This window comes from Triturus cristatus, chromosome 3_1, assembly GCF_964204655.1.
Source record: "Triturus cristatus chromosome 3_1, aTriCri1.1, whole genome shotgun sequence".
Lineage (NCBI taxonomy): Eukaryota > Metazoa > Chordata > Amphibia > Caudata > Salamandridae > Triturus > Triturus cristatus.
In genome coordinates, this window is record NC_140583.1 from 303,707,076 (window position 1) to 303,721,368 (window position 14,293).

The 14,293-nt window shown below is 43.9% G+C and overlaps 1 protein-coding gene across 6 annotated transcripts in view; it reads left to right on the forward strand.

Moving 5' to 3' along the window:
- MYO9A (myosin IXA) overlaps positions 1-14,293 on the forward strand; it is a 1,236,948-nt gene that overhangs the window by 931,950 nt on the left and 290,705 nt on the right. For all 6 annotated transcript variants that reach the window (XM_085643964.1, XM_085643968.1, XM_085643966.1 and 3 more), the window contains one exon: positions 13,953-14,266. In XM_085643964.1, the coding sequence (XP_085500090.1) occupies positions 13,953-14,266 (314 nt within the window). The remainder of the gene's footprint in view (positions 1-13,952; positions 14,267-14,293) is intronic.

Genomic DNA, 14,293 nt, shown 5'->3' on the forward strand with positions numbered 1-14,293 from the left:
CGCTCCCATCACTGTCTCCTTCCTCAGCACCTGTGGTGTGAAACAGTGCAGGTTTAAAATTTCATTGGATAAAGTTTTGCAACATGGTGATTATGTCTGCTCTTACGTTCTCACTCTCTGTAATCGCTGTCTGTAATGCATATTGGGCACAATGGTCACACAAAGTGCAATGTGACTCACTAATTGGTTCAGGGGACTACAACTCCCTGGATGCATTAGTAACTATATGGACTGTGGACTGGGGTTGGTTACAGCTGCCTGCCTTCTTATTACTCTATGGGCGCTATTTTAATTTACATTGATGGGTATATTATAGTGCCTCTTACCTTGTGTACTGCAGACTGCGCCGGATGTATCCATCTGCGTCACCCCCACAGCAGCTTCCGGCAGGATTGTGCCCTCCACCAGGTCCTCCAGGGCTGTGTTGTCCGGGACTGTCGAGGGTCCTCCTCCGGTGCTCTTTGCCTCACTCAGCCTCTGGGCAATTCGCTCCTTGGCACGGCTCCGCAGATCGTACCAGCGTTTCTTTAAATCATCAATGCTGCGGTGTGTCACACCCACAGCATTGACTCTTGACTTGATCTTGTTCCAGAGGCGTCTTTTCTCAGCCTCTGGGACTTTAAGGGAGAGCTTCCCAAAGAACTTGTCATGGCTCTTCACAACCTCTTCAATGAGGTACTCCAGTTCCCTCTCACTAAACTTTATCTTTCTTTTTCTGGCACCTGCCCCCTCCTCTGCTGATGTGTTGGCCATTTCCTGTGTTTGCAGTGGTCTGGATGCCAAGTGTTCCTCTCCACAGCTCTCCACAGGCACTCGGGTTTCCTATGGACACAGACTGCACCATGGGAAGAGTTACTTCCTGGTTGTGATGTCATCAGGCTGTTCCCAATGCGACTCGGTAAAAATGCGAACTCGCAATTAGCGATTTCGCTAATTATGATCTCGCTAATAGCGATCCCGCTATTTGCGAGATCGCAATTTGTAAGTTTTCAGCGATTAGCGATTTTTTTTTTTTTCGCTGACGCGTTTAGTGATTTTTACTGAATCGGTATTTTTTCGGTATCTGCGTCATGCATAGGAGATAGAGATTCCTTATTTACGATTCCTTAAAATTCGCAAATAAGGACTCACTATTTCTTAGCTTGATGCATGTGTACCTTTATACCTTCTGGGGCTAGCTGAAGGCAGCTTGGGCTGACATTGTACCCACCTCCCATGCCAACCGGATAAAGACACAATTTTTCCCAATTAATTTTATATCCGCATGTGCGCCGTAGGTTTTGCAACTTTCCATAATATTAGGGAGTGTAATTTCCGGGTTTGTGACATACATCAGTATGTCGTCGGCATATAGAGAGATGCGCTCGTCCAAATCTTCTTTCCCTCTTCCCCGGAAACCTGTTATGTCCGGGTGCTCACAGATGACACATGCGAGGGGCTAAAGAACCAGAGCGAAGAGCAGAGGGGACAGGGGGCATCCCTGCAGAGTGCCCCTACCTATTGAGAATTCCCACGACACCACACCGTTAACCCTGGTTCTGGCCAGGGGTTTCTCATAAAGAACCGCAATCCAGCACCTGAATACCGGGTCAAATCCAAATTCCTCCAATGCGGACATAATAAAGGGCCAATGAACGGTGTCGAAAGCCTTTTCGGCATCAAGGGACAGGATAAGGTGTGGGTCTTTCCTTGTGTTCACCACCTCTAGCCAATTGTGTAGCCTCCGAAGGTTGAGCCTCGTCGACCTCTTTAGCATAAAGGTGGACTGGTCCCGATGGATGAGACCAATAATTACAACGGTGAGCCTGTTGGCTAGTATTCTGGCCAGTATTTTGGTCTCCATGTTAATAAGGGAGATAGGTCGGTACGAGCTACACTTCTGTGGCGGTCTGTCCTTCTTGGGAATTACCACAATCGTGGTCGTTCGCAAATCTCTGGGGAGACTACCTGCCTCATGCGCCTCTAAGTATAGTCGGAGGAGGTGGGGGGCTAAATAATGTCACGTTCTGCTTAAACAATTCAGGGGGGGGGCCCATTAGGGCCCGCGACCTTTCCAGTTTTCAGATGGCTGCTATAATTTCCTCCTTTGTAATCTTTTCATCCAGCGTCTGCGACTCGCTAGCTGTTCACTTAGGGAACTGTATTGTCTGGAGATAAGCCTGAATTTGTGTCGGCTCTGCCAGAGCATGTTACGTATAGAAGGTCTCGTAAAGCGTTGGCTATTGCAACGGGAGTTACATGAGTCAGGCCGTCCATTGTCTGTATCTGAGTCACCCACCTTCTATCTAGTTCTCTTTTTTGCTAAGCCATGCAAGTAGTCTACCGGTCTTGTCGTCTGTGTTGTACAGACGTCGATGCATGGCTTGTATTGCATGTTGCGCGTCTTTCTTGGCTAAAGCAAAGTATTCCCGTCAGAGAAGTTGTAATCTGTGCAACAAGGAGGGATCGTCACTTGTAATGGCTTGTGTTTCTATATGCAATAGTCTGGATTCAATCCCCACAATCTCTTCATCTTCCTTTCGCATTTTATGGGCTATAATATTCTGGGCCCTCCAAATCTCTTTTGATCCCTCTAAGTGGGGCCAGGGATAACGAAACCTGACACCCTGCTAATTTACCACCTTCGCTCCTGGTGCCTGGGAATGCATATGAACTGGAAGCTGGACCTTTCCCGCAGTCTCAACCTCCGCCCTCTCACCCGCACAATACAAGCTGATATCAACAGATGAGCTTTACTGCTCCTCAATAAGCTGGGCAGGGTGGCCTTCTATAAAATGATGGTCCTCCCATGATTCTTACATGTTCTACAAATCTTTCCTTTCCCCCTCCCTAGTCGGTTTGTCGGTGGTTTGCCTCACAGGCTTTCCGGGCACGTAAATTCCTCTGGGACGACAAGCCCCACAAATCTCCTATGATGCGTCCGATCCACCTACAGTGAGGGTCTAGGCATCTGTCTGTATTACTTCGACATGGCACATCCTAGTAATCAACAATTGGCTGAACAGGGGGTGGGCAGACCCATCGTTTAGAATGGAGATATCAATAATTGGCCTTGGGTATGCTATACGGCACCCCGATCCCTCGCTCACTTCCAGATCACCAAATCTGGCCTGGAGGGTGGTGCTGTGCTGAACTGGGTGGGACCGAAGAGTGACACTGGAGTCTGCCTTCGAGGATGGGACAAGGCTGGCATCTCCCGGCTGCCTGACGTTTGGGAGGGGGACCCTATGAAAAGTTTCCAGACCCTCCAAACAGAATTCTCCCTTCACAACTCACAATTGTTCAGGGACATCCAGCTATGGCATGCTGCAACTGCTGGGACCCCTTGCATGAGGCTATACTGTTCGATACTGCTTTGTACATTTTAAAAACTATTAGTATTATATAAAAAGAATTTGTAGTCTCTATTCAATAAAGTTATAAGCCTATACTTTGCATGGTCTAGTGGCTATTTACTCTTATGTATCAGAAAATGCATATTTTTAACTTTAGAATTACATAATTTACACTGCTATGAGACCGCTCATTGGAGTAGCAGTTAAATAAATTTGTAAGGCCACAGGTTCTGGTGACTTAAAAACCCTAACATATTAAATGATCCATTCCATTCCCATCTGCATTGAGTAGCTCGCTTTCATCATGTGAGATTTCTGTCAGTTGTAGGTTTTGGAAAAAAAACATTTGTACCTGGATCTACCTCTGAATAAGCAATGAAGAAGTCTGAAGAATGCTAAAACAAGACTTTACTAATCTCTTCATTATGATTCCCAATTTCACCCTAACCTTTTTAAAATGCCTTTACTTATTTTACTATTATTTAGCTGGTTCAGGTTGCATGGTGGTAGTTTTCAATCTTTCCCACTTACTTGCCAATATTGTTGGTGTACTAAGAAGACTAAATATTCAGACATATGGATGACGATTGTGTAAATGCCTTATTTCATTTTCTCTGCAGATCTGACTGTAGAATTGTTGTTATTTTAATCTCTAGGCCTGTCAGATGTCTCTCTCCAGTGATTATTTCTAGCTTGCCCTTCTTTTTCTTATGTATTCTATGCGAGTGAGCGATTGCCTTCACAGGTTTTTAGCATTCACTGAAAAACTTTAATATCAGAAACACTCTTCAAAGGCTTTAACCTGTAATAAGAAGGGACTGAAAAATTGGTTTGGCCATCCAATGCTTTTCTTTTCACTAGTTTGTCCAAGGTTTCTTGGCGCAAGATTGATATGTGATGGTATATGGTGATAAGACCTCTCTTATTTCAAAGTCATGTTGCTAAAAACCTTTAACTAGATAAATGTCAATCCTAGAGAAAGATTTGCACACAACTGAATAATGAGTGCAGTCTGTCTGAAAAGAGTGCAAGCCTCTGTTTGTCAGTCCAGGGCCTCTTTTAAAAAGTGTATGGCAAATCTCTCTGTTTGGTCACTAATGCCGGTCATGACATTTCATGGTCTGGGACAATACTAAAGTCCCCTCTCTTTCTTATTTCACTAGTTTGTTTTGTTCGCTATGTACAGCTGAGCAAGTCGAAGATTAGCTTTATAAGTATTCAATTGCACATTTAAAAGTCATGTCTAACAATAAGGACAACCATCTACCCTTAGCATTAGACTGCTCAACAGTGATCTTAACACTTGAAGATTTTGTCAGTAAGTATAACTGAATGAGCTAACATTAGAGTTGGGGTGAGGCTTGCGGGTTGCAGTATGGTTAGAAATTGCATTTAATTTAGGGCTTGGGTTACAGTAAAAGTGAGGATTTGGTTAGTTTGTGGTAAATAAAATATTACGCTCTCAGAATTTTAAAATATAAATAAGATCATGCATAAAGCAAGAGGCTGAGTCTGTGGTATCAGGTTCCAATAACTCGAGTCAAAGGGAGAATATTACCATCACCAAAAAGGATCTGGAAAGGGACTCAAAAGTATTCTCAATATTCTCAAAACATTATTCACAGAGTACAGTATATATACATTTCTCAATTGTACGTAAGCAAAAGAGCAAGAGAGAATGAGATAAGAGCATGTAGGCGTGTAAGTAGGCGTGAAGGTGGGCGTCCATGTGGGCGTCCACTTGATGATAATGGGTACTTTGTCATGTGTGGGTGGATACCTGGAGGGGGTTGCGTGATCTGCTGGAATTGTACTGGAACTTTGCCTTACTTGTGCTCAACTCGAGCATGACGTGTAACTGACGTGGGGAGGGTTGCTATGCAACCGGACAAGTCTGGAAGTGAGGCCTTCAGTGAGTGAGGCCTTCAGTGTCAGGACGACCAGCACATCTTGTATTATCTGATATCCGATGTCTGGAGCAGGGACTGATTTGTGACACAGGTTGCTCATCACCAAGAGCCGATGTGGCATCTATTTCTTCATTTACTTCATTTACTGCAGAGGCCTTACATGGGGGGTTATGGGCTTTTTACTGACGTGAGCTTTGCAATCTCACAAAGAGAGACAGTAAGGCTGGGCTCCCTCCTTGCAGATGGGTCGCGTTCATTCCTCCTTCACCAGGCAAGAATGTGGTTTCAGTAAGAGTAAGCAGATAACCGTGCTCAATACTGTCTCGGCACCTCGGTCGGGGCCCCTTTGGCTGAGGCCCAAGTGTGCAAGGCCAAGGAGATGTAGCTGCAGCTTTCAGAGCGTTCTGAGGCATGAAACCTCTTTTCGGCTCTGGCTGAGCCATAAACATGGGCTTCATGAAAATGCAGGAAAACATGATGAAAAACGTGTAGGCCTCAATACAGATTTGTCGTTTCTCTCATGGGAGACTGGATGATGGCAGGCCACGTTATAGCATAAGCATCATGATAGAAAGGCCATGGAGGGGAAATACATAGGTTACATGTATGTGCACATAAGCGTTGGGGGGGGGGGGCACATGGGGACACATAGGCCTCATAGATTTTTATTTTCCTCATTCCCTCCTTGTACCCTAGTGAACCCCCTATGTAACGTCTATTTTCATGAGACAGTCGATCTGTTCTTGCAGCATTATTTTTCCATTTTCAATGCTTTGTAAATAGGGATGTGGAACACATGCAGTAGCACACAGGCCACAAATGGCCGGGCCACACTGCAGACATAGGCAACAACTGAATATCATTAATAGTATCAACCCACAGACGGTCAACACTTTCCATCCCCAAGCCGATATTAATCCCCAGAGCCAACCGGACCATGTCCACGTGCCTGGGTCTTGATGTATGTTTTGGGCAATCTTGTGGAGCCTTGTTATTGCTTTGTATTCTTTGGCATCACCGTTGATGGATGTCATTTAAGGCAAACCATGCTCCGCAAGAACCATTATGGGAGAACGGAAAAGGAAAAAGAGGCAACACTCCCTTTACCTTCTGATACGGGGGAAATCGGCCACAGACCCAGCAGTCTGTAGCATTGCTAGTCTGATGTGAATGGTGCAGCATCTGAATAAAGGTATTGTTGCGTAAGGCAAGTCGATATGATAGCTCATAGGATGGCAGATCACTAAATGTGTGCTTTATGGTATCATTAGTGGAGGAGTATAAGAGTGAGGCAATAGGAGGAAAAATAGCATGTAGTATTAAGCTGATACATATTATCGTGATGCACAGAAGATAGAAAAATTACAGTCACTATACATCTACCACGTAATATTTTACAGTATTTGTTTTTTATCTTGCTCTTTTTATCAATGTTATTGTCCAAGATCTTATGCAAGCCAGAATACATGTTCAACCGCTTCACCACCTAGTGGACTTAATTGATCAAACGGGTTCTGACTTTTTAGATCTAAGTTTAGCTTTGTGGAAACTTCTGGGGAGTCTCCTCTAGAAAATGGTGTTCAAAGTCTTTCCTTTGTAAAAGAGTGGTGAAGGTGCAACCATCCTTTCCGTCCCTCGACTTTAACGGCTTCGGCGCCTTCCACCTCGGCTCAAGAGGGCTTGATCTATCAAAGTTCCTTATTAGCGATGGAGTGTTCCTTGACCTGGGTGTTGTCAGGGAAGGCGGCAGCAACCTGCGAACAACAAGAGAGTAGTGCAGACATCAAGGAAGCCAGGTAATCTGTCAGCATGTTACTATCAACATCAGTAATCTTTTTAGGCATTGGAGTGCCCCACATATTCGGTGGTCTACCAAAGACCACTTCATAGGGAGATAAGCCTGTTCTAGAATGAGCTACCATTCGCATGTAAAAGAGAACCATATATTCTGTAAGCTGTCTAGCATTGCTTTCTCTCCTAAGTGTGCAGGACTATGTGTGGTATTTATGATTATTTGTACCATTGAATCAGGAAGAAACCATGTGGATTTGCCCTTATTCATCCAACCCTGATCAGTCAGTACCCCTCCTTGTTCCGACCATTTCTTTAATTCGTCCATAGTAGCATGTGTCTGTATGTCTTGTACATCCTTGGAAGGATCCCTAACTGTCATGGCTTTGGACAGTGATAGTATCTGTGATTTTGTCATGTCTAGTGGGGTCTGAGCTGTCTGTTTCGCTGTTCGGTCTGCCAGATCATTGCCTTGGGAAATGGTATCTGTGGCTCTAGTATGTGCTTTACATTTTAGGATAGCTATGGCTGTTGGTAAATGTATTGCTTCCAGTAGGGCTTGAATAAGGGGGCCATGCTGTATCTTGGCCCCATGAGAGGTCAAGAAACCTCTTTCTCGCCACAGAATCGGTGTAAATGTTTACTCTCAGGTGCTTAGCTCTTATGCACGCTTGTGTCAGGGCGATGAGCTCTGCTGCTTGTGCTGACAATATGTCTATTCTTTTAGTCTCTATTATTACAGTATCAGTAGTCACTGCATATGCTGCCACTAATTCTCCCACCCCTGTCCTCATGCATGAGCCGTCAACTTATAGTGTTAGGTCGGGGTCTGGGAGTGCAACGTCTGTCAAGTCTTGTCTTGGTTTAGTCACGGTATGTATTACTTCAACACAGTCGTGTGGTGAAACGCTTTCTGTACTGGAGGGCAAAAGGGTAGCAGGATTCAGTATGTTGCATCGTCTGATCTCTATGTGTGGTTGAAATAACGTTGGCTCATAGCCTGTCAGTCTAGCTACAGTCAGGTGTTGTGTTTGTGTCCGGTTCAAGAGAACCTCTACTGCGTGTGGTACTTGTACTGTCAGAGGGTGGCCCAGCACTATCGAGTCACTTTGTCTTATGGCTAAGGCCGTTGCTGCAACTGATTTTAGGCACGCAGGCAAAGCCTGTGCTACTGGGTCTAATGTACTAGAAAAATAAGCACAGGGCTCGTGTTTTCCTGCATGATCTTGTGTTAGGACAGATAGTGCTGTTCCATCCCGCTCTGTCACAAAAAGCATAAACGATTTGTTGTAATCAGGGTTTGCTAAAACTGGTGCTTGACATAAAGCTCTCTTTAATTCTGCAAATGCCACAGTGTGTTCTTGTGTCCAAGGGAGGACTTTAGTAGAAGCTGTATTAGGGGCTTGGACTAATTCCCCTGAAAGATCACAATAAAACATGAGAAAAAGGGGAAAGCACCATACCTATTTCCTCGGCTTAATTTCTAAGGGGGCTAATTTCTAAGGGGCTTAATTTCTTAAGGGGCTAGCGGGAAGCGAACCTCCTCAGGGGCCAGCAGAAAGCCAATATTCTCCTCCTTCCCCCCCTTTTTGACAGGATGAAATCTGAAACAGATTTCACTGCTGTCAAACACTATCAAACCCTGTGTCTTGTCAACACTATTAATCCCTGTGTGTAGCTACTGGACGTAAGCAAAATTATAGGAGATGCACAGCGTATTTGAAATTGCGAGAAATCCTTCTAACAAATGTACAAACCCCATTGTGCGAGCTCATAGGCTGGCCACATGACATCTCATATGCAAATGTCCCTATTATGTGAACCTACACCAACCTGAAGTCAATATTAATGCTAGGAGGCCCTAATAGGAATGCTAAACTTCCTAAATATTCGGAAAACCAAGTTTAAGAACAGTTGTTAATGTTGATAATTAATAATTCATCTGCTAAAAAAATCAGTCAGTTCGCAATAATTTCCACCTATACAATAAACAGCCTAATTTAAAAACAAGTCAACTTTTGGGGCCACCACTTACAAGAATGAGCTTACTAAAGCAAACTTTAAAAAGGAAATCCTGTCAGATATTTTCTCATTACCCTAAATACCGAGCCTCATTTGTCACTCTGGGGTGGCAGTCCTTATTTAAAACAGGCCTTTCAAGAGGTAAGATGCGAGTGCACAGATCATAATGGTTCCTTAATGTCCAATCTGGAAACATATGACCGAGGCTGCCTGTCTATAAGAGAAAGGCAGTCATGTGATACATATTTAAGTCTTGCATAACTACTTTCTTCTTTTATTCATCTCCAATACCAATTAGACATACACTGATAACATGTTGTCCGCTATTTTGACAGCATGATAAAGGTAATATCATGTCTGGGAAATTTAGTAATTGTGAACAAGTTCCAGCCAAGCGCAGCGCAAAGATATACGTCGTCACGTCCATCTCTGTAACGCCCAGGAGAACTTGTATTAATGCCAAACAAACTGGTCAATACAACACAAAAACAAAACATATATAAAATACATATGCCAAGTCATCAGTATACCAAGCACAGAAAGCATAGACAATTACACTAACATATATAAATGAGCAGCGATGCGCAATTATAGTACCTACAGCTCAGAGGCGAACATTGTGGCCTGCTTAATTTGTCAGGCGTATAATCAATAATTGATTTACCTGCCCTCGACACCCCCAACTGGCAGTGTCAAGTCTGACACACAGGATCAGCAACAATAATCAAAAATGAAGAACACACGAACCTGTTTGTTTTTTTTTCATAAAAATGAGCTATGCATCTTCGTCAACACAATGTACCCTAACGTCCCAGACGAAGACGCACCTCTCATCTCTCCTCACAGACTTTGAACCACTGGATCATTTATCCAATGCAACTGGTGGCAGCTTGTGGCCACAATTAAAAAATGTCTGAATTTGAAAATCGTTTTTATATAGGCATATAGCCCTTAAAATTCCAAGCAAGAGCAACATTTTACTTTCTGGCCAGAAGCAATATAACATTTGCTAAAAAATAAAACAAATCTTCTCCATAGACATTTCCCCGGGGCACTGGTTTAGCACAGAATAGACCAAGGGAATCTTTCTCGACTTACATTTCTCAGCTGCCCTGTCTTATCAGAGAAGCTAAAAATAGCCCCTCAGCGCGGCCTGAGCCTGGGCTGCCAGCCAACTTTTTTGTTGTTCCTACTCCTGGCCCCCAAGGCTCTCCGGCTGCAGGCATTACACAGATGCGATGTCAGAGAAGCTTTCTAAGCAGTGCCTCTGTTCTGCTCCTCTCACCGGCCCCCACCTACACTGGCTACAAGGTCAGAATCTGTCTCCGATTTCTGTATCACATACTGCTCTACACAGCCCCCACCTTCTCCTCACTCTGAAGCTGTCAAAGACAAAAAGACTACTCAATTCCATAAAAACTGCAATAATTCGCCCAATTGAAAAATTATTTTTACATACAATTTGCTCTCAGGGGGTCATAATCTTACCGACTTGACCCAGCACATTGGCTCACTGGACCACCAAGAACACAAACCTGTATTCTTGAACAATTTGCAAATTCGAAATACCCACAATTCTTTTTTCAAGCTAAACTTTTCACTAATTATTTTTTCGTTAACACTTTGTACATTAGGGGTGTCATCAAATCACAGGTGTTGCTATTACCCTATCTACACCCCTCTCAAGTCCCTTTTAACAACGTAATCAAATGTTGGACCATGAAAACACCAGCTATGCGCTGTTCGTTTGGTGGGAGGCTCAAGAACCTTTGGGCTACTATATCATTATTATATGTATCGTGGTACTTGCGGTGGCACTCTAACTGGACCTTCTACTGGGGCCACTCTTGCTAGGTCCTCTGAAAGGACGGGATAAATACCAGCAACGTCAGTATTTCTTTCTCTGTCAGCCTGCGCTCATTTTACCTGCTCCACTTCCTCCTGTAACATCTTTTCCTTGGCTTTTCCAGACTCCAGTCTACTTCTCTCTGCTTCGTGAAACACTTACTCTGTCCTCCTATGTGACTCCTTGCGCCAAAACTCAATGGCATCCTTCCGAGCTGGTCTACATTTTCTCTTTCATAAGAGTGTTTCGTTGTCTGTCTACTTGTTCTGCTTTTACTCGGATACCTTCCTCAACTAATACGTTTTCTCGGGCTTTGTCTGAATCCTCCCTACTTTTCTCTTCTTTTCTGAGCGCTTTCTCTGTGCGTCTATGCAATTCTTTACGCCATAATTCAATGGCATTTTTCTGTGACTGTCTGGCTGTCTTTTTCCATAACTCTTCTTCTACTCTCATGATGCAATCTGCATCCCAGGTCCCAGCTGCGGGCCACCTCTGACTTTCTGGTAAATCCTTGGTGTAGTCCACCCATAAATCAAGAAATAATACGGCATCTAGGCCATGCTTATGATACATAAAGTACCCTGGAGTGTCCCTAGGTGGAATGGGAACAGCTTCCTCGAGTACCCCTTTTCTAGTTTTGATCTGTCTTAATTTTGAAAAGAACGGCATCTTTAAACTTTGCTACTTGATTTTGAACACAATAAATTACAATAAACACAATAATGAACACTCATTCATACCACAATTTTTAAAACATATTAAAACATTTAACATTTAACATTTAACGAACGATGATAACTAATAGGAAACTAGTTACTGACATAATACTAACACTAGAGAATACTGAATTATATGCAAGACATACTAGATATACTGCTAAACAGTACAGATACACTGCTGAAACAGTGCAGACCGGATTTGTGTACCCAAACCCGTCTTGACCGGCACAACCTAATGTGCACGTCTAACTGCCTCCCCAGCAACGGTACTCACCGGGTAGCACGGAACGGAAGGCCTCGGAACTTAACTGGACTAGACCAAACTGGACTGGACTGGACTCGACTCGTGACTTGGATACTTCGGAACTTCGGAATCTGGTGGGCCTCTGTATACCTCGGACACAGCTCTCTCGCAGGTGGGCTCTGGGTAGGACAATCTGCGTTCCTCACCGCCTCGTATGGATGCCTGGTCGCAGTCTGTCCCCTTCGTTGGCCTGAGGGAGTTGGCGGGAAGACCCGCGACGTGCACGCTTGAAGTCCGTCACGGCTATGGAAGGGGGCAAAACTGGACCTTCATCTCCGGCGTGTGGGGAAAGAGATGTCCCTGTTCGGGCGCCATTATGTGGTAAATAAAATATTACGCTCTCAGAATTTTAAAATATAAATAAGATCATGCATAAAGCAAGAGGCTGAGTCTGTGGTATCAGGTTCATAAAGGGCTTTATTCCAATAACTCGAGTCAAAGGGAGAATATTACCATCACCAAAAAGGATCTGGAAAGGGACTCAAAAGTATTCTCAATATTCTCAAAACATTATTCACAGAGTACAGTATATATACATTTCTCAATTGTACGTAAGCAAAAGAGCAAGAGAGAATGAGATAAGAGCATGTGGGCGTGTAAGTAGGCGTGAAGGTGGGCGTCCATGTGGGCGTCCACTTGATGATAATGGGTAATTTGTCATGTGTGGGTGGATACCTGGAGGGGGTTGCGTGATCTGCTGGAATTGTACTGGAACTTTGCCTTACTTGTGCTCAACTCGAGCATGACGTGTAACTGACGTGGGGAGGGTTGCTATGCAACCGGACAAGTCTGGAAGTGAGGCCTTCAGTGAGTGAGGCCTTCAGTGTCAGGAGGACCAGCACATCTTGTATTATCTGATATCCGATGTCTGGAGCAGGGACTGATTTGTGACACAGGTTGCTCATCACCAAGAGCCGATGTGGCATCTATTTCTTCATTTACTTCATTTACTGCAGAGGCCTTACATGGGGGGTTATGGGCTTTTTACTGACGTGAGCTTTGCAATCTCACAAAGAGAGACAGTAAGGCTGGGCTCCCTCCTTGCAGATGGGTCGCGTTCATTCCTCCTTCACCAGGCAAGAATGTGGTTTCAGTAAGAGTAAGCAGATAACCGTGCTCAATACTGTCTCGGCACCTCGGTCGGGGCCCCTTTGGCTGAGGCCCAAGTGTGCAAGGCCAAGGAGACGTAGCTGCAGCTTTCAGAGCGTTCTGAGGCATGAAACCTCTTTTTGGCTCTGGCTGAGCCATAAACATGGGCTTCATGAAAATGCAGGAAAACATGATGAAAAACGTGTAGGCCTCAATACAGATTTGTCGTTTCTCTCATGGGAGACTGGATGATGGCAGGCCACGTTATAGCATAAGCATCATGATAGAAAGGCCATGGAGGGGAAATACATAGGTTACATGTATGTGCACATAAGCGTTGGGGGGGGGCACATGGGGACACATAGGCCTCATAGATTTTTATTTTCCTCAAGTTGAGTAACATAATTAAATATAAAATATGTGATTTTATTTTCATTTAATTGTGGTTGATGTAGATGTAGTGGGGTTGTGGTAACTTGCATTTAAAACATGCTTTATTGATGTAGCAGCTAACAAATTATTGGCCTTGGTGCAATGAATCTGTAAATGGTAACACACAACCACAGGTCTTAATGTTTCATAAGATTGGTTTGATTTCTTTGATTTAACGGTTAGGTAAATTTTTGTATTTGTCTCATGTAAAACATTAATTACTAGTGGAAGATTTAGAAATTTGCTTTGTAGAGAAGTTTTCTCTTTGTAAAGCTCCCATCAGGAACCCATTCAGATTTCTCCAATCTAGTAGTGCCAAGACCCTACACATATTCTCTCAGTAAAATGCTTCACTATTCCTTAGGTCTAGGTCCTCTCTCCATTGGATACTTGCGTCAGAAAATGGAAATGTAAGTAGTTAATAAAAGATAGGTGATCAAAAGATTGGGAATTCGGTTCCTAATGTATCCATTTTTATTAGACCTTTTTTTTTTGCTATTTCAGACACACTGGCGCAGTTGGAAGCAAAGAAAACATGAGTTGGAACGTGAAATCGACTCACTTATTCTCCATAATGCTGCTGTTCTCATCCAGTCTCGATGGCGAGGGTTTGTGTTGAGGCAGAAATTCCTCCGCCAGAAGACGGCTGCCACCATTATCCAGAAATGCTGGCGGAAGTATGCGGCTGGCAGACAGAAGGCAGCAACATGCCTGCAGGCTCAATGGAGAGGCTACCAGGCCAAAAATCTGTATAGAAGACAAAGAAAAAAGATCATCCAGTTACAGTCAGCAGTCAGAGGGTATACAGCACGCTGCAGGTAACACTTCAATATCAAGTCAAAAGC